At 44.2% G+C, this 20,299-nt stretch overlaps 1 protein-coding gene across 14 annotated transcripts in view; it reads right to left on the bottom strand.

The window, feature by feature from the left end:
• The window catches only part of DOCK9 (dedicator of cytokinesis 9), a 279,755-nt gene that overhangs the window by 155,989 nt on the left and 103,467 nt on the right, over positions 1–20,299 (bottom strand). For 4 of the 14 annotated variants that reach the window (XM_040991183.1, XM_040991187.1, XM_040991190.1 and 1 more), the window contains exon 1: positions 15,800–16,078. The exons of 6 other annotated variants lie outside the window; for them this stretch is intronic. In XM_040991183.1, coding sequence (XP_040847117.1) covers positions 15,800–15,925 — 126 coding nt within the window. In that variant the 5' untranslated portion in view covers positions 15,926–16,078. Of the gene's footprint in view, positions 1–15,799; positions 16,079–20,299 lie in introns of those variants that run through there. 4 more of the 14 variants (XM_040991181.1, XM_040991182.1, XM_040991185.1 and 1 more) reach the window with 2 other exon arrangements.

Genomic DNA, 20,299 nt, shown 5'->3' with positions numbered 1-20,299 from the left:
GGCAAGGATCATATGATCAGCACGGTCAGGGAGAAAGAGGGCCTCATCTCAAGGGACAACATGGGCACAGCTTACTGACAACCTGCCAATCCCCACATGTGGAACACAGTAGCTGGTGGTACAGCAAAATTCCAGCCATCACACCTCCCTACAGGTCTCATGGATGTCCAAGGGTATGATCCACAAGGTCCAACCCCCCAAATCTCTTAGAGATTTTCTAAACTAACTCCTCTGCCAGTGTTTACAGCTTTGGGTCTGGCAGTCCACATCATGCAAACTGAAATTCCAGGTCACAAGGGAATCCTGGGCCCGGCGCGGTGACACAAGTGGTTAAGGTCCTCGCCTTGCATGCCCGGGATCCCATATGGGCGCCGGTTCTATCCCGGCGGCCCTGCTTCCCTTCCAGCTCCCTTCCTGTGGCCCGGGAAAGCAGTCGAGGACGGCCCAAAGCTTTGGGACCCTGCACCCGCGTGGGAGACCCGGAAGAGGCTCCTGGCTTCAGACTGGCATAGCATCGGCCGTTGCGCTCACTTGGGGAGTGAGTCATCAGACGGAAGATCTTCCTCTCTGTCTCTCCTCTCTGTATATCCGCCTTTCCAATAAAAATAAAATAAATCTTTAAAAAAAAAAAAAAAGGGAATCCTTTCAGTGCCAGGAAAGTGAGATTCCTTTGGAATCCAGCAGACGCGGAAAGCAGCCACTCAGAAAATGTGTTCAACTTCAGCAAGCTATGTAGATGCATACAAAATCTCAAAAGCTATGGAAGAGCTTAAGCTCCAAGGCACCCAGATTCCACTGCTCTTCCTTTGGACATGTCAGTGTCACATGAACTTACTAGCTGCTTCTTGCCTTTGTGTCTGTGCTCATTAAATATTAACACCAGCTGAAATCCTGAATGTCGCTCCTTGAAATAGTAGACTAAGGAAATGGGCAGGTCTGGGACATTCTATTTTAAGAAATGAGAAATATTAAATCCTGCTTATAAAGAATTTAGGACTTCCTTGATTCATCTGCACAGCTATAAAAGCTACTAGATGGGCTGAGACAAAATAGTTCATGAAATTTAGTTTACTTTCAAAGTCTTCCTAATGTCACTGACGGTACACCAGCACCTTTACCGGGGACAGGGACCAAGAAGCCCACAATCAAGAAGGAAGGAGCTGAGCAGGTGCTGTGGTACAGGAGGTTAAGTTACTACATCTGACACAGCATCTAATATTAGTGTAGTGCTTTGAGTACTTGCTGTTCCATTTCTTTCTTTCTTTTTTTTTTTTAATGTACTTATTTTCATTGGAAAGGCAGATTTACAGAGAGAAGGAGAGACAGAGAAAAAGATCTTGCATCTGCTGGTTGACTCCCCAAACGGCCACAACAGCCAGAGTTGATATGATATGGAGCCAGGAACTTCTTCTGGGTCTCCTATGTAGGTATAGGGTCCTGAGGCTGAGGGTGTTCCTCTACTGCTTTCCCAGACCACAAGCAGGGAGCTGGATGGGAAGTGGAGCAGCTGGGACATGAACCAGTGTTGCCCATATGGGAAGCCTTATGTGGAGGTGAAGGATTAGCCAATTGAGCCATTGTGCTGACCCCTATTCCACTTTTGATCCAACTTCCTGCTAACGTGCCTGGGAAGTATCACATGATGGCCACCCAGAAAGGGACCTGGATGGAGTTCCTGGCTCCTGGCTTCAGCCTAGTCCCGACCCAGTTGTTAGTCATTTGGAAGAAAACCAATGCACAGAAGATCCATCTCTCTCTCTTTCTGTCTCTATCTCCCTCTCTTGCAAATAATGCTTTAAAGACAGGTTCTTTGAAAACAACTGCTAACGAGTAAGAGCCATACAAGCCTTGCTACACTACCATTTTGTACACAACTCTTACTATATACTGCCACCAAGAACTTCCTGAAGTTTTCAGAGCTGCCTCCTTCCTCTTACAAAAATGCTACCACTAGTTACGGACTCCTTCTCTCCACAGGTATCACTAAGCCTGCCAGTATGTACTGTGCTGGGTATTGAGGACACCAAGATCAAAGGACACAGCCTGCCCTAGAGAGCCTCCAGTCAGCAGAAAGGCAGGTGTGCAAAAGACGAGAGCAGCATGGATAGCAGCAATGGGATCCAGGAGTGGCACAGGCCCACTTGGTACACAGGAGCTCCCCCAGCTGGATTATGAACTCTAAAGGCAGAGAGGTCTCTATGGTATTAATTACTTTTCCCAGCACTTGACACACAACAGGCATGCAGCCACTACGTGTTGGCTGAGTGGAGGAACTTGAACGTACAGCAGGTTGTTGGGACAGAGTCTAAGAGAGAATTAAACCACACAGCCCTGTGATAATGGCTACTGTGAAGAAGATGAAGGGTTAGGCGTAAAGGATGCGACAAAACTTAAAGCCCATCTTGTGGAAGTGTAAATTTGTACGGCCATGATGTAAAACAACATTGACACTGCTCCATCTCCTAAAAATCAGAATGAGCCCATGAGCCAACAGTCCCACTAGGCAGTGAAATCAATACTGAAAGCTATCATCTCCCCCTGCAGCCACCAGAGCGATATGCATGTAGCCAAGAAATGAAAAAAACTCAGTATTCATTCATGGAAGAATGGATCAAGAAAACATGCTGCGTGTGCATTATGGAATACATATCAGCTACAAAAAAAGAACTGCTTCTAGCACTAGTGACAATATGCATAAACTTATGGTGGGTGAAATAATCCCAGGCACAGGGATACACGTACAATCTTAAGTTCATCTCACAGTCAAGAGTAATTCTCAGAGTTTGGGGAGGGTGGTGGACAAGCACAAATGGGAAGACACTGGTTAATGAGCATAAAGCTACAGTCAGAGAAAGTTCTGGAGATCTATGGCATGGTAGGGGATCAGGGTTAATAATAATGCTTACAATTCAAAAAAGCTAGCAGAAAGATTTTAAAAGTTCTCTCCATAAAGAAATAATAAATGTTTCTAGTGATGGATATGCTAATTATCCTGACTTGATCACATAAAACATACACATATCAAAGCATCATTGTACCCTATAAATATGCAAATTATTATTTGTCATTCAAAAACAAAACTAGAGACAGGGAGATGAACCAATCAGTCAAGATCCATGGTGAACTGAGGATTCCCTATGAATTAGTGAGTATGCTCAAAAATAGGACTAGATTTTAGGGGCCCTGAAACTTGCATAACAGAAATGAAAGCAGAGTTTAACAATGCAAAATAATGAATTAAAATATTTGGGGCCAGTTGGACGTGGACCAGGCTAGTCCTATTCCTGTGGTGCCAGCTTCCCATATAAACTACAGTCTGAGTCACTGCCACTTCAGTTTCAATCCAGCTCTTTGCTTAGGACCTGGGAAAGCAGAGGAAAATGGCCCAAAGCCTTGGGACACTGCACTAATGTGGGAGACTCAGAAGGTGATCCTGGCTCACAGTTTGGGATCGACCCAGCTCTAGCCATTGTGGCCATTTGAGAAGTGAAGCAGCAGATGGGAAGATATTTAAGTTTTGTTAGCTCTACAATAAAGCCTTCTGGATACTGGTGGGTCACAGCTGCATACAGAGGTAAGAGGGATGGAGAGGTCAAAGACTTGGGAAACTGGGCCCTGGAAATCAGGGAATCCAACATAATAGAGAAAGACAGGACCTATGAGAACACCTTTCTGAAAGGAGCTGCTCCAAACGGTCACTGCCTGAGGTAAGCACCAGCACTGCACAATGGATACTCCAGAGGAACAACGGTTCGTCAACCATGGGGCTATGGTTCCTCTGAATAGAAGCACAACAATGGCACAGAGGAAGGTTCTGCACAGGGGTCCCTGTTCCACATTTGTGCAACAGCTCGTATGCTCCCTTCTAAAACAAGAAGTATGTTAAGGGTATTCACTTGAGGAGTACTGCCAGCTCACTTGAGCCAACCATCCCTAGACTACAGTCTGCAGGGAAAGATGAGGTCACAGTGCTATGTGGGCCAAGATGCAAAAGGCAATGGGGAAGCCAGCAACCAGGAGGAACAGCACGGGGACTAAGAGAAACAAGCCCACATCGCACATCGTCCTCTAGCTAGCTGGAGGAAGGGGATCTCATATCACCTTGTAATAGACTCTTCTGGCCTTCCCTGAGGACATCGAATCTATGGGGCTGATGGCAATCAGGCCACAGGCCGATTCTCATTCACCCAGAGACTTGTACAGATTGCTAAGTAGCATGTGTAGGTAGAATGATCTAGAGGCTATTTGGAAGCAGTAATTCCACACATTGCAAGCTTGTGCAGACATCCAGCCCTTGCCTTCAGAGGACACCCAGGGGTCCCAGGTGAAGGGCCTGGCCAGGGGTTCCTGGAGGAGCTGCCCAAGCTGTGGCCCAGGCTCTTCCTTGAGCTCTTACCAAGACAGTGTCCATATATTGCTATTTGCCCTTTCATTGACAATGTGCATGGAACAAAAATAAAGGGGGATGTGCAGGGCAGTCAAATAAGCTCAATGCTGAGCACTTATACAACAGCTGATTTAGACAGTGTTTAGAGGAAAGCAGAAGGAACATCCAAATCTCGGGCCTCTAAATCTATTTCTCACACTGCAGCAGGACAGCATCTGCAGAACAGACTAACAGCAACAGTGACACAATTGTGAATCCAGCTTCTTATATTATCAACACTAATAAGATGCTCAATTCCCTTTTTAGACAGCACTGTAAAATGCACTCAAATTAGAGATCAGATCGCTGAATGAAAATTTTATTGCATAAAGTATGTCTACATTAATAAAATTTGGACACTCAAAGTCAATTTGACCAAAGAAAGAGTCTGGATTTTGTATTTGTCATTCTAATAACAACCCTGGCTTTGCAAAAAAAAAAAAAAAAACTATCCCATTGCTAACGTGAGTAAAGACAGCAAAAATGTCAAATTCATAGCATTGAGAAAACATAAAATACAAAAATAAAAATTAAGTTAACAACAAAGGCAGTAATAACAGTTATAGTGATTCTACTTAACTAAAATCTACAAAACCTCTCCCAGTTGGTCGCCTGTGCTCAATGGGGATGCTGCAGGAATGCTAATGAAGAGAGGAAGACAAGACAGGAATTTAGGGGACTCCCTCCATGGCCAGTGCCCATGAGTCACATGAGGAGAGCGCTGGGTACACTGGAAAAGGCTCCTTTGCAAAGACAGTGCTCCGAGTGTCTTCGTTCTATGTGGACAGAGGCATGGACCACGGCCAGGCAAGGAGGGGTGTAAGAACAGAAAGATAAGGAAACTGAGCCTGAGGGTTGGCGCAGCACGTGTCACCCACACACACGTTCCCCCAGCTTCTAATTCTGCCCACCTTCACTTCCCAAGTGAGACATAATCAAGAAAAAAAAAAAAGATGCACCACATGCAGAGTCATAGAAATAATTCTATCTTGAAATCATACTATGGATTCTTTTCTGGAGAATACTTTCTTTGAATTACGATCTAAAATCGTTAATTTTGGCTGTGGAACTGACACTGAAAATGCCAATGCCAGGTGAGTAACCGCATTTAGTCATATTTCAGAACAACTTCCTCTGTTACTTGCTTTAAGAAATTGAGGACAGGGATGGAATATTCATAACACAGATCTGGTTCACAAAGGAACTTCTGCTGACTTAATTACCACACAGGCAGTACATAGACTGGGTAAGGGCAGGTGCGAGGAGTTATACTGTAAATCCTGGAGACCAAAACACTCACTCTTATTGGAGATGGTGACAGTAACGTGTGGCCCAGCTACCACTCTGAAGTGAAGGAACATAGCATCAGCCTCACCTGGAAGTGTCAGAAATGCAAATTCATCCCAGATCCCCTGAATCAGCAGCTTCGGGGACGGGATCCAGCCACTGTGTACTTCGGCATCCTCGAGTTACTCTGGGGCCCACGCACACTTCTGAAACTACTGTGCTGGTCCATGTGATTTGGTATGTATGCTAATTTTTCTCAAAAGTTCCTGGCATATTGGCTCAGAGACCTTGGGGGTGAGTTGCTTATTTAACCTCTAAATCTGTATATCTACATTTGAAAAGGGAGGGAGGTAACAGTGGGCTATCATCATCACAACCTTACTGAAGGGTTTTAACAGTAGTGCCTGATACAGAGTCAGAACTCCACTGAGGTTACTAATGATAACTTAATCCCTATGCTGGATCTTTTGGCTGATCACACACATATGACTTCATTGAACCTCTCCCCAACTCTGTAATCTACAGATTAAAAAAAAAAAACACAGAAACTCAGAGGAGTTAGATCACATACGTAGGTGATCCTATGGGTTACCCAGCCTAAAACCAGAACCTTCCCAACATGCATGATGCAATTTCCATCTTTCTTGTATACCCAGAAGCACCTCCACAGAGGCTCCATTCCTCCTCGTATGAGAAATGCTGAACACTGTTACATGTCAGAATGTTGCCCCTTCCACTACCAATGAGGACAGAAATTCAGGGCTTTCTGCCCAGCTTTGCACTGTCTGGCTACACTATATTGCCAGAGAACACATAAAAGGCAGAGTCCGCCCAAAATACTTTTTTTTTCCAGACAGAACAGTTTATTTTAGAAGGGACCAGGTGAGCGGGGAAGGGAGGAAAGCACCCCCAGGAGAGAAGTCCATGAGGTGGGGTGCCTCTCGAAAGGGGGGGAAGAGAGAGACACCAAAAGTTTGAGGAAGGGTCTTGGGATTTTAAGTGTTCCCTGTCCCCTCTTTGTTGATCGGGAACCTACAGGTCAGATGTTCCACATTGGTGGTCTCTTAATCACAAAATACTTCTTTTCTACCTCAAGGACATTAGATATATTCGAATGCTATTATATGGCGTAATTTGCATGACCACCAAATGTTTCAAGGCTTGATCATTGCAAGGAAAGCTCAATGTGACACTTCAATTGTGATGCTACTTACCTCCCATCAGTTCATAACTACAATATCCCATCCAGCAGTTTATTCCTCAAAATAACAACGTTGAGGCCTTTACCCTATGAAAAAGTTTACAGACCTGCAAGGTACCAGCTAATAGGCACATGAGACTATTCAGCACAGGCATAAAAGTAATATCAAATATCAAGGATGGGGCCCAGCATGGTAGCCTAGCAGCTAAAGTCCTCACCTTGAAAGCATTGGGATCCCATATGGGCACTGGTTCTAATCCTGGTGGTCCTGCTTCCCATCCAGCTCCCTGCTTGTGGCCTGGGAAAGTAGTTGAGGACAGCCTAAGGCCTTGGGACCCTGCACCTGAGAGGCAAGTGGGAGAACTGGAAGAGGCTCCAAGCTGCTGGCTTCAGACTGGTGCAGCTCCAGCCATTGTGGCTGCTCAGGGAGCAAACCAATGGACGGAAGATCTTCCTCTCTGTCTCTTCTCTCTGTATATCTGACTTTGTAATAAAAATAAATGTTTTTTTTTTTTAGATTTATTTTTATTATTGGAAAGGCAGATATACAGAGAGGAGAGACAGAGAGGAAGATCTTCCGTCCGATGATTCACTCCCCAAGTGAGCACAACGGCCGATGCTATGCTGATCCGCAGCCAGGAGCCTCTTCCGGGTCTCCCACGCGGGTGCAGGGTCCCAAAGCTTTGGGCCATCCTCGACTGCTTTCCCGAGCCACAGGCAGGGAGCTGGAAGGGAAGTGGGGCTGCCGGGATTAGAACCGGCACCCATATGGGATCCCGGGCGTGCAAGGTGAGGACCTTAACCACTTGCGCCACCACCCCGGGCCCAAAAAATAAATGTTTAAAAAAAAAATCAAGGACGCTGTGGTGAAGCAGGTTATTCGGAAGGCTTAAATGGTAACATTTTAGAAACACCAGGATGAAATTAGATTATTAAGATTAATAAGACCTTTTACTGTAACTTGGCCTTGGAAAACTTAAAACTTCACCTGTCATTCATATTGTATTTCTATTAGCTATCAGAATTACGGTAGATTGTATGAAATTTTTAATACACATAACCTAAAACTTCATGACAAAACAAAAGGCAGCTGACTTTCTGAAATTTTTACCCAGAAACGCAATACTTATGGAAAAAATGTTACATTAGAGATGAAAAAACAGTGCCCAATCGGGTCTTGGTCATCTAAAGCAGGTAACCTGTTTCGCAATGTTTCTGGCAGGCCTGCCTTTTCTAACTTCCTTTATCCCCTTCTTTGTCCTCTATATTTGGGATCTCTAGAATTTTCTGGGAAACAGCTGTGATAATGTCACACTATGATTACTGCAGCCACACTCTGATTACCAGTGATGACATCAGGGCTTCAGCTATGGCTACCAAGAAGCCATAGAGGAGAGTTGCAGTGCTGCCAACAGAAGAGGTGCTGGTTAAGAGAAGCAAAGAGAGAGGAGTCTGTGGAACCCAAGATCCCACTTCTGTACTCAAGGACACCCCATAAAACGGGAATTAACATTTTAAATAACATTAGTGCAGGAGCGTGATGAAGCACACTACGCATGCATTATATAAGTCAAGCAGGTTCCTATGGTTGTCTTGCTTTTTACTTTTTGACAGCCCATTTGGACACTGATGGCTTACTCTCCGAAGGCGGCAGTGATAGAACAAAAAACAGAATGAATTTTGGCTCCAGTCTCTCTTGGAGACCCTGCCTGCACTCATTCTTTGCTAAGACATTCCCCAAAAAGTCACTACAAGCAGGCAGAGAACAGCAGCAGCAAAAGGAGCTTTTGTACTACATCAGAGATGAGATAGTGGGGTAAAAAGACAGCAAATCCTCTAGGGGGTTCCTGGCAAACACAATCCCCAAACCCCCATCAGTGAGGATGACTTAAGTGCAAACCCTAGCTTCCATATGACAAAGATGCCTAATAAAATGCTGGAATTACAACCTTGTGACTGGCCACGGGACACATAACCTACTGCGGGATGTGGGAAGAGGGATTTAAAAGATTTCTGGAAGAAGCTGGCAGGTGAGCTGGGGCTTGAGGCAGAATTTCCTCCTTTTATCCAGAGCTGTGAGTGCAAGCGAAGCCAGTGCTTAGCCCTATTGTGACAGGCCCTCCAGGTGGAGTGAAGAGCACGAATTGGGACGTGTTCTGGAAACCACCAAAGATGAGGCCAGCAGAGGGTTCAGAGCCAGTCTCTCCAAATGAAGGAGGTCGTGCTTTGAATTTTCCAAAGAGGACAGTCACAGGAGGCAAACCATGAACAACCATCTCTGTGTTTCAGAAGCAGTGGCATGCAGCTTGATGGATCATGGCTCTGTCTAAGCAAAGCCTGTATGTCGGCAGAAGCAGGAGTGGGCCAGGCAGTCCTGAGACTGTGCAGATGCAAAGGGGTCTCCAGAGCACCCCTTGCTGCTGCCTTTCCACTGGCAGTGAAAATTCCCACAGCAAGGAGATCTCCAGAACAGGCCCCCACCCCTGCCACCGCTAACACTAGTTACTCCCCAAGAAGTTGGCAGAACCCTCACCGACCCACTGCTAAGTGGTATACACAGTTGAAAGAGTGCTGACAACTTCCAAAGCCTCCAGACATCCTTCTCAGAGGCATGTGGCACTTTTCTCTACCACATGGCAGGATACTTTAAACTTCTGCAAAGTTGAAGAAAGGCTATCATTTCTAAGCCTTCTAGGTTCTAAAATAATCCTCACAGTCAGTCATATGCTATCTGCTTGCTCAAGCGAGGGCTTCTTACACCTCCCGTCTAGTGTTCCCTGTTCACATCACTGGACTTATTTCCTACACTAAGTAGAAACCCACATCCCGTCTTGCAGCACACGTGACTTAAAACTCCACCAATATCATTTTTTAAACTAACCTTAAGATCTGGAAGTCACTCTCCAGGATCCTACGGGTTATTCTGGGATCAGAGGCACTCACAGGGAAACACGGAGCTTGAGCCCCAGAGGGACCCTCACACATTATTTACCACTTGCTTCTCATTTAACAAAGAAGAAAGCTGAGGCCTGGGAGGGAGAAGGATGCGGTGGTGATCCATGGAGATTAAGAGGCAGATCTGGAATCAAAACTGCATCTCTGATATCATGGTGCTGGGTGCCGGGCCACCTGTGCCAACAGCTCCTGAGCCTGGAGCCTGAGCCTGGAGTTGCCCTGCACGGACAGACCTGGGCCAATGGCAGCATCCTTCAAACACTTCAGAGATCGCAGGGCCCATTTCTGATTATCCTGCATCATGCTATAAATAAATCAAAAACAAATCGAGGAGAAAAGGTCAAAATGGCTCCAGATTCCTCTTGGATATTCCATCATCCTACGCTGCGGCCTTGTAATGCTTGGAAAGATGACAGCAAAGAAAATGGAGACCCTCACACAATTCTGTGGGGTTTTCCCCTAATTCCCAACTTCTTCACAAATAACCATCCTCCTCTCTGTGCTGCTCAACTGTTGCAGCTCTGACACCTACAAAATGAATAGTCTCTAAAAAGGCTTAAGTGTCTAAAAGGTAATTATGTTTTTGCTTTTCTTTTTTATGGCCTTTTAAAAAAATTCTCTGAAAACCAGACAGAGAGAGAGGAGAGAGAGAGAAAGGTCTTTTATTATATCTGCTAGTTCACTCTCCAAATGACTTTAACAGCCAGGATGGACCAGACCAAAGCTGGGAGCCAAATCTCCCTCTGGGTCTCCCACACAGGAGCAGGGGCACAAGTATCTGGGCCATTTCCTGCTGTCTTCCCAGACACTGATGTTAGCAGGAAGCTGCTTCAGAAGGAGAATATTTGAGATTCAAATCAGCCCTCCCAAATGGGATGCTGACATCTCAAGCAGTGGCTTCACCCCTACGCCACAATCTCAGCCCCATGTCTACACTTTTTTTTTAATTTATTTTTATTGGAAAGTCATTTATACAGAGAGGAAGAGAGACAGAGAGGATCTTCTGTCCATTGATTCACTCCTCAAGCAGCCACAATGGCCAAAACTGAGCCAATCTGAAGCCAAGAGCTTCTTCCCAGTCTCTCACGTGGTTTCAGGGTCCCAAGACTCTGGGCGGTCCTCTACTGCTTTCCCAGGCAACAAGCAAAGAGAAGGATGGGAAATCGAACAGCTGGGACCCGAACCAGTGTCCATATGGGATCTGGGTGTATGCAAGGTGAGGCCTTTAGCTGCTAGGCTACTCTGCTGGGCCCTCATGTCTACACTTCTAATGTTGAACACAAATGATTGTTATTTCCATTAGCAAACCGTGCATTTATATTCAGGTACAGGCTTTTTAAAACCTGATGAGGAATCCATTATTCTGCTCTGCCACTTCCTAGAGGTGTGCCCATCCTGAGTGCTCAGTGTCCTCACCTGTCCAATCAAGTTCTGAGGACCATCCGAGGTAATATAGCTCAGGGCATGAAACACCGACTGGTATGCGCAAAGCCTTCAGCGTCTGCTGAGCTTGTTATTGACCCAGAAAGAAACAGACACGCAGAAAAAGACAATTGGCATGACTTTGCTATTTAAAAAAAAAAAAAAGTGACCAGCAATTCTGCCTCCACACTGAAGACAGAACATGAGCAAAGAAAAACACGGCCAGACTCCCAGAGCTGGGCAGCCAAGAATCCCAGAATGTGAAAGCATCTCAGCATTTTAAAAGAAAATTAATACAAGGGGCCTAAGTCCCTTCTCTGGGATAATTTAACTATAGTAATTAATAAAACCAAGTCTTCTTTAGCCTTTCAACACAGGGTACAAATGTTGCTATTCGGCCAAAATAAACATGTGTCTGCACAGACATTTAATAACTTGTCATGGCTATTAAATTCACATACACACACACCCTAAAGGTTCCTTCCACCAGCTAGTGCACACAATAAGTGTGACTAGGTACAGCCTTGCTGACACAAATTTACAAGATAAGCACTGCAGAGTTTCTGTAAAGCTTGACCAACCCTGCATTATGTGTTAAAAAAAAAAAAACCAAGTCTCTTCCTGGAGCTGATGATGCTCTAGCTGCTGCCTCCCTGAGCATCTGGAAAAGGAGGGTGAGGTTAACACCGTGTAATCAGCTGATGCTGTTTCTAAATGATGAACATCTTCCCGAGACCGAGTCCTTGCTGCCGGGGGACAGGAAGTCTCTTACCTCCTATGTGCTTTACAACAAGTCTGCCAAGTCTGTACTTCAGTGTGGGTTCAATGAACTACAAAGGAACAAAGGGAAAACACAGAGCACAGTACTGAAGTCTGTGGCTCTGAATAAATGCCTCAATTTGATTGCCTGAGATGATTACTACACAAAGTTGGCGAACTTCTTTTATCATCCAGTAGTTTTAAAACACACACACACACACACACTACTTACCGTATATCAGTAGAATAACATTAATTTTGTCTATGAGAATGTGGAAAGGCCTTCTAAATCTGTTTAATGAACTCGATCACAGTCATCTGAAGTCTTGCAGAATAACGACACCATGATCATTACCCAGAAACTTACACTTTAGATGCCTTAGCTCACTTAGTCTGCTACTTCTAGAGCAAACAGAACTTCAGAGATTAAAAACATGTTCTAGTGTCTTCCCTCTGCTTGGGAAAAAGAAGAGTTTGCAACTTCTGGACTGACCAGTCCAAACTGAGGCCATGTCCTTTCCAGAAAGGGTACACATACTGCTTTCTGATAACTATTTAGCTAGTATATATAACCATGTGTTTATTAAAAAGTTGAAAGAAGAACCAAAATGCAAAGAACCCAAAATATGTCTCTTGAAAGATAACTTTTCCAAAAAGAGCCAAGGAGTATGCCCAAGATGGGAAACTTCAGCTCTTCTCTAATTTTCAAGATTAGATTTTAAGATCTGCCCTGCAGTCCTCAGCTGCTCCCAGAGGGCAACCGGGAAGGGGTCACACAAGTGACACAGCACCCAGTCACGCGTGACTGTGAGGCCGCACCCTTTCCGTCTACACGGTGAGCAGAGACAATAAACTATTTCCTGGAACAACTTTGGAGTTTTGAGGGGCAAAGACAGGTATTCAAATGTGAGCAGGGCAACTAACAGAGACATTAGGAATATCCTGATTGTTCCCTTGTTAGTCATTCACAGTCCACAGAGTCATTTTGCAATAAGTCTGGCAGTGAGCCTGGACAGGAACGGGGAAGTTTCACCACGGGCTTCCTCCCCTACTTTCTGTCACAATATGGAGGATAAGACCCTCCTACTAGGGGCCTGTAGTTGAACCCTGCAGTTAGGAGGCCCCAGTACACATTTCTCTGAAACTCTGGTTTTCCCTAGCACTGAAGCAGCAGTTACTTCAGGGAATCTTTTTGCTTTTGCCCCAGCAGAGGGAAAAGAAACATTATTGCCAGATGTGAGGGCAAGAGGAAACATCAGAGAGAAAGGCTGTGGAACAAGTAATACTCTGGCTCACGGACCCCTTTGAGATGCATGTATCACTACGAGAACTGGGGCATTGGCACTAACTGCAACTGCAAAGAATCAAAAGCAAATCAGGTAGCTAGAAAGTTACAGTATAGGCATAAACTGGGACTGCTATGTAATCACAATAATAGGACATAAATCAATACATAGTAACAAAGAAAGATGTTCTTGATGTGTTTTGTGAGAAAAAAAAAATCAACATGAGATTTATTGTACTATTATATTTTCCCAAAACATACACATCTTAATACGTACAAGCACACACACATAAAGCTGTACTTCATATGCACAGGAAAAAGCCTAGACATACATAAACCAAGTGAGTAATAGTGATCACGTTCGGAGAGTAAGGATAAAGGTGCAGTGTGCTTCCCACTTACATGATATTTGCATTTCTTCTTAGATGCATAAATTGCTTTATTCTTTCTATTTCCTCCCACAAAGACTATTTGTGCAGATAATACAAGTAAAACTTGATATCAAAACTCTACTTCCTGCATAAAGTACACTTAAATGTCTCTTGGTATAACTCATTCAAGTAATGGACAAACTTCCAGTACATGGAGTCACTGACTTTATAAAAAGGACAGGACTACAAACAGCTCTCACAGCCGTGCCTGCATGCTTTGTTACCCTGAGAAACAAGTCATAGTGTAGGCAGCTGGAGTCTCAGTGGCAACGTGCAGCCATAATCACAGGCCAGGGAGACCTGCCCTGGCAGGGGCTCCTGCAGACACAGCCCTGCTTCTCTTATCTGATATTGGCTCTTTTTCTCCTGCTCACCCCACTGAAGGAAGAGAAGCCCTGTCAGATAAGAGAACGCTGCTGTATCAGTATTGTCTTGGCCTCTCCCTCCTACCTCTCTGCAGGTGCACATAGCCTGGGCCCTGCATCTGCCAGGAACATCTGGGCTCACACAAGCTTTGGTGCTGGCAATGTCACAGCAGCACAGTCTTATTCACTGCAGGGAAACGGCCTGGAGTGGGACGTGACCTAAACAAATAACTGAATGTGGACAACAAATTTGTTGGACTCTAGAAAGCAACAAGGTCTTTAAAAGCCACTGCGTGTTTTTTTTTTAAGAAAAAAAAAATCACACTGCATCTTTTATAGTGTATTCAGTTCTCCAGACAAATATTTCTACACATATGGAGAATTACTGACAGGACTTTTCTAAAAGAATATTCCCAAGGAAACAAACCACGCAACTTTCTCCAAAAAAACCACAGGCTATCTCAGCTGGGAGTTGTAAGCAGTTAAATCTATAAAGTACCTAAGTGGCTGAAGTGACTCAACAGATAAATGAGCTGTAATACTAGCAGAAAGGAATCTGCAATAATGAATAACATTTCTAAGCAATATACCATTTCTAAACAATATACCAGGGGGTGAAAAGGGACCAAATCTAACTTTCTCTAGTGAAAATCTTCAAGTGAAAAAGACCAAGGTCAGAGTCAGCAACGTAACTCTGAAGGTAAAACAGTATGCAGACAAGGCAGTCTCACGTGTCACAGAAGACAGCAATTTGGTTCAAATCAAATGTGTTATAACAAAGTCTTTATTCAGATTGCTAAAAAAATTAACTGTAATTTAAGGAAATTAGTAGCCAAATGTTTTATGGTAATAACATATTAAGAAAGAATAACTACATAAAAGCACTAAGTCCTACTTTAACAATCGCTTTAACAGATCATTTGAAAGGCTCAATTGTCCCCCTCAGCAGAGCATATTGGTAATTTTTGCAGTTTGCTTAAAAATGTATGTGCTTTTATTGTACCAAAGAAATTCCAAGAGAGAATCACAACCTACTCATGGATGACAGCACAACCATTTTTCACATTCCTCCCTTGCAAAACCCACTAAAGCACTTGACTGTATCCAAACTGCTAAGAGTTTAGCTAATGTGAAGAGGAGAAACTTTTATGTTAGCTGGTTTGTAGTTTAAGTTCTTTCCTACTCTGATCAAGGCAAAGTTGTTGCTAAACTGACTGAGAAAAAAACACATGTAATTTGAATAGCTGGGTTTCCTTAAAATGCCCCCGGGGGCACCTGCCTCATTTTCTCAATAACATAACACAGAAAAAGTGTTTAATTTTGCACAGCACATATTTTTCAACTGTAGAATATGCCTTCGTCGATTCCACTTGAAAACACTGCAATTAGGTGGGTCATACATTACAACAAGACACAACTTTTTAAAAAGAAATCTCCTGGAGACCATGTTCTCCCACAAAATAACAACATTTCCTTCCTGACAAAGAAAAATCAAAGTGGGACTGAAATTGACCTACGGGGAAAGAATCAGAGGGAAGGGTTCACAAGAAACAGGAGGAGCAATTTCTGAAACCAGAGGCAAGAAACATCCAATACACATGAGAGAGAGAGAGAGAGAGAGAGAGAGAGAGAGAGAGAGACAGCCAGGCTGTGGCAGCACTCTCTTACCAGCACTGGGCCAGGGCTCTCAGCCTCCACCTCTCCCTGGGTTGCATCCTTGTACTGCAGTGGGGATTCAATCACCAACTCCTTTTTGACAGTTCTACTACTTGTCCTGTATTTATCAGCCTGCATTCTCCGCTGAAAACCCAAGTCAGAAAGTCTGCAACGGGGACAGCTGCAAGTCCCTGGCTGTGCCAGACACACACATGCCAGGAGCCCAAGAAAGCAAAAGAAACTGGCTTCCCAGGCACCAGTGAACCCCCTCCGACTGGGTCTGCAGAGCCTATGGGGTGGGGAAGCATGACAGCCAAGGCCAGCCTCCAGGGGTGTTACTCCTGCTCAGAAAATGGGAGGCTCCCACTTGCTGGCCAAAGGAAAACAAGCCCGGAGCTGAACAATACACAGTGTACTGCCTCTCCGATAAAGACCAGCCCTATTGTGTCTGTTCCATGTGGCGTGGGCCAGATCAACCTGAATCCAAACAGTGCAGTGTTTAAAGGAAAAGCAGACACAGTCAGGCTTCTTCACAACTACTGCTGAAATGTGAAGCTCATGGTACATAAAGAGCCAGCTAGGTTCGTGCGGCTGTTCTAACATTCTGCAGTCTGTACTATGACTGAACACTGACAGAAGAGGAGACAAGCAAGCTGCAAAGAAGTCCCTGCTTCCCGCCCCTCCTGGGTCCAGGGAATGAGAGAGAAGTCTCTTCCTGCAGGACCAACCACAGTACAACCACATTCATTTTATCTGCTGATTCATGCAGGAACAATGAGGTCATTAAGCATTTTTATGGGATACTACAAATCACAATAGCACCTAAAATGTGTTTTCCCAAAAAGTTTGCTTTTTTTTTTATTATCTCCTCACATTAACAGTGGAGTAATTTCTAAAAATTATCTCATAAGGGAAAAAAAATCTTCAATAAACCCCTTAAGTTTAGTAAATCCTTAAAGAGAGATTTATTTTAAGCATTTCAGGGAGAAATCTCACTGAAGATGGGATTAAGTCTCGCCCTGCTCTGCTGCTGTAGAGCTCTCCCACTTCTCTGCTTACCTGCCCTGGTATGAGTGGGGCTGCGGGGGAGCATTTGGTAACAGGAGAGAACAGAAGCGGTGGCAAGTTATCCCGGAGCAAGCACAGGTGCCGCACCTAGGGAAGCACACACTCTTCTATCCAAGATACAAGTCTGCCACTTTCCAAAGTAACTGAGGCTGGGCAAGTTCAAGGGCTTCCCTCCTTCTTCCCACCAGCACCAACTGTGGCTGCTTCCCTTCAAGAACTAACCTATGTCTCCGCCATTTGCACACCTGGAGTGTGAGTATCAAATACATAAGGACAATGAGTCCATAGGGCAAATAAGTGGTCTCTATAATCATGCCTTCTAAAAGTATCAAAGTCCCCATCTTTCTTCTACCAAATCTGTGATCTAAAATGAGCTACAAATTCTTGAAATTTATTTGTATATGACTACAAGAGGGTATGAAAAACAAGCCAAAGAGTCTCAGGTATTTCACATGTGTAGAATTTAAAACCAAACCTTGGAAAAACAGCCTGTATGTAAATCAGAAAAGCAAGAAAGGATGCAGCAGAACAGATAAAGTGGGCCTAAGTAAAGGATTGCACAACCAACTCAAAAAATTCTAAACAGGGCCCGGTGCGATAGCGTAGTGGTTAAGGTCTTCACCTTGAACGCACTGGGATCCGATATGAGCACAGGTTCTAATCCCAGCAGCCCTGCTTCCCATGCAGCTCGAGCCTGTGGCCTGGGAATGCAGTCGAGGATGGCACAAGACTTTGGGACCCTGCACCTGTGTGGGAGACCTGGAGGAGGCTCCTGGCTTTGGATTGGCTCAGCTCCAGCCGCGGCTGCTTGGGGAGTGAATCTTCCGATGAAAGATCTTCCTCTCTGTATATCTGACTTTCCAATAAAAAAAAAAAAATCTTTTTTTTAAAAATCACAATTCCTGAACTTTAACAAGAGAAATGTTATCCTGTCTGGTTAAATATCTTGATCTTCATAATAACTGAGCAAGAACTCAGTTACTTATTGACAAGTACTTAAGTACAGAGTAATTATACAAGGACTTGGATATACTATTTATTATGTATCTTCTTTACTTGAAAATTAGAGTAACAGATGAAGAAACAGATCTTCTATCTGCTGGTTCAGTCCCCAGATAGACATAGCAACTGGGGCTGGGCCACAGGGAAGCCAGGAGACTGAACTCCATCCGGGTCTCCCACATGGGTAGCAGGGGTCCAAACACTTGAGTCATCTGCTGCTTTCCCAGCAGTGTTAGTAGGGAGCTGGATTAGAAGCAAAGCAGACTGGACTTGCACTGGTGCTCTCACAAGGGATAGCACCACACCACATTGTTGGCCATGACACTAATTTATTTAATCCACATAATGTTTCTAATAATCACGCCTCTCCCAATATCACAGACAAAACTTACATACAGAAATGTTAGATAGCAATAAAGCCCCAGGATACATATTCTCAGCCATAAAACTACCTTAAACCAGTTGTTAATCTAAACTAGGCCCAAATAGTTTATAAGCAATGCTGGTTACCAGACAGCTATTAAAGATCATGGCAGAATCTACATATAATTCCTTCAAGGGACTTGAGGGGAGAGGTAAACAGGTCTTAAAATCTTCATGTGGTGGTCCACGCCAAGCGTCCTTTTGGTGGTAACAATTCCTGTGTTGCTGTTATTACTCCTTCAGCTTGAAGAAATGCACTTCATTTTCAATTCAGGACTTGGTGCGATTTAAAATGACAACCCCAACTGTGTCGCTACAGCACATTACAAAAGAGCTTTAGCAATTAAAACTCCACCAATCGCCCTTCTGTCTTTACTGCTTCATTATGACAGCTGCCCTCAGTCATTTGAACCCACACATTCATGCCAACAGCCAGCCGTCTTCTTGAAGCTTTTCTCTGGTTTTCAAAAATTGGAGCAATGACTTCAGATCTCTTACACAGTTAAGGAAAAAATCTCCCAGTTGCTTGAGCTGTTGAATAGCCAGGACAAATGATTGCTTCTCATAATTTACCTCCTCAAAAGGAGAAAACACACCAAATTATAAAACAAGTAAATTTAAGTTTGTTACACAGACATCTATCTAAAGGGAACTGGTTAATGTACAAGACAGTTTTCAACATGTTCACAGGAAAGTGACAATACACTGTACACAACTGCTCTTACCCATCTCAGAACATCATACTCCATCCCAGCAAAGTCAAGCAACCTGAGAGCAAACCAGCCGTGCGGATCTATCACCTTCAAGTGGTCCCACTTAGAAAACAAGGAAATTCTGAGAGCTTAACTCAAGAGATGGAGATGCAAACGTCAGCTTTCCACTCTAAGTTCTCAGGCCGCTCAAACCACTCATGTTCTGTATGGCTCATTTTAGCTAACTCAATGCTTTGAAATCTGATGGTCAAGGAAAGTCACAGGGTAGGAGTTGCAACCTCAGACCCTAAACCTCCAAACAGGCTGTGGTTTCTCTAAAGGGCTCAGGAGAGGGACGTCTGAGGGCAGGGTAGCCTCTGGGGGAAATGCTGCTTCAGAGGAGCAGCAAGGTGGTGGCCAAGTTTTCTATACAGCAGTTGAAACAAGAAGGTCCAAGTTGGACTTCCGAACACGTGCTGAGCTTCTACTAACCTCCACCTCTGTCATACACCAACTTGTGTGTTGAATAACAAACTCCTCTAGGAACAGGCAGTAAGGGGATGAGGTGATAGTGTCAGAACACAGTAAACCCCGTGGGGAAGCAAGAATGCTCCAAAAGCAAAAAGTAATGAACGCCTTTACATACAGGTTTTAGTTCTCAAATCCTAACACACATACAATTTATTCTGTTTGGGAAATCTGATGACTGTCTGACTCTGAGGAAACCTAACTTTAGACTCTAAAACCCCAGGCCTTCTTACTATAAAGAGCAACCAGCACTACACTAGGAAGGCTCTGCACTGGTGCCCAACACCCAGTTCCAACGGCCTGCCCCTGGTGCCTCCCACAAGGGGAATTTGCTCCTCTGGTTTCCCCTCTGGGCTCCACTGTCACCTCTCTTAGGAAGATTTTCACAGCCTGTCTTCTTTGCACTGGCCACCATTAACCTCTTCAGTGAGACGAGATTCACTGAGGGCAAGGACAGTATCTGAACCACTTTGAAGACTCCAGTTTCTCAGAGACCAATGGCACTCAAAACACACTGGCTCACTGATCACCTTCAGCCCTAAAGGGAAAGGGGGAGTTTGTAAAAATATTTGTACACATTTTCATTTGTTAAGGGCCCAAATTAAAGCAGGAGCTTTCAACCACTCATAAATCAACTCCCTGTGGGTCAATCGGTAACAATTAAACATTCCTTTCTTCTCACTACAGAAAATGTTTGTCTGGAAAATTTGTTAGACTTTTTAAAAGGTTTATTTGGAAACAGCACAACTGAACCTTTAGAAACTACAAATAACTTGTTTTTAGTAATGAGTTTTGACAA

The sequence above is a fragment of the Ochotona curzoniae genome, unplaced genomic scaffold, assembly GCF_017591425.1.
Source record: "Ochotona curzoniae isolate NIBS_2020 unplaced genomic scaffold, NIBS_Ocur_1.0 contig_64, whole genome shotgun sequence".
In the NCBI taxonomy this organism is placed as follows: Eukaryota; Metazoa; Chordata; class Mammalia; order Lagomorpha; family Ochotonidae; genus Ochotona; species Ochotona curzoniae.
The sequence above is the reverse complement of the archived record's forward strand: the minus strand, read 5'-3'. Positions and strand labels throughout refer to the sequence as shown.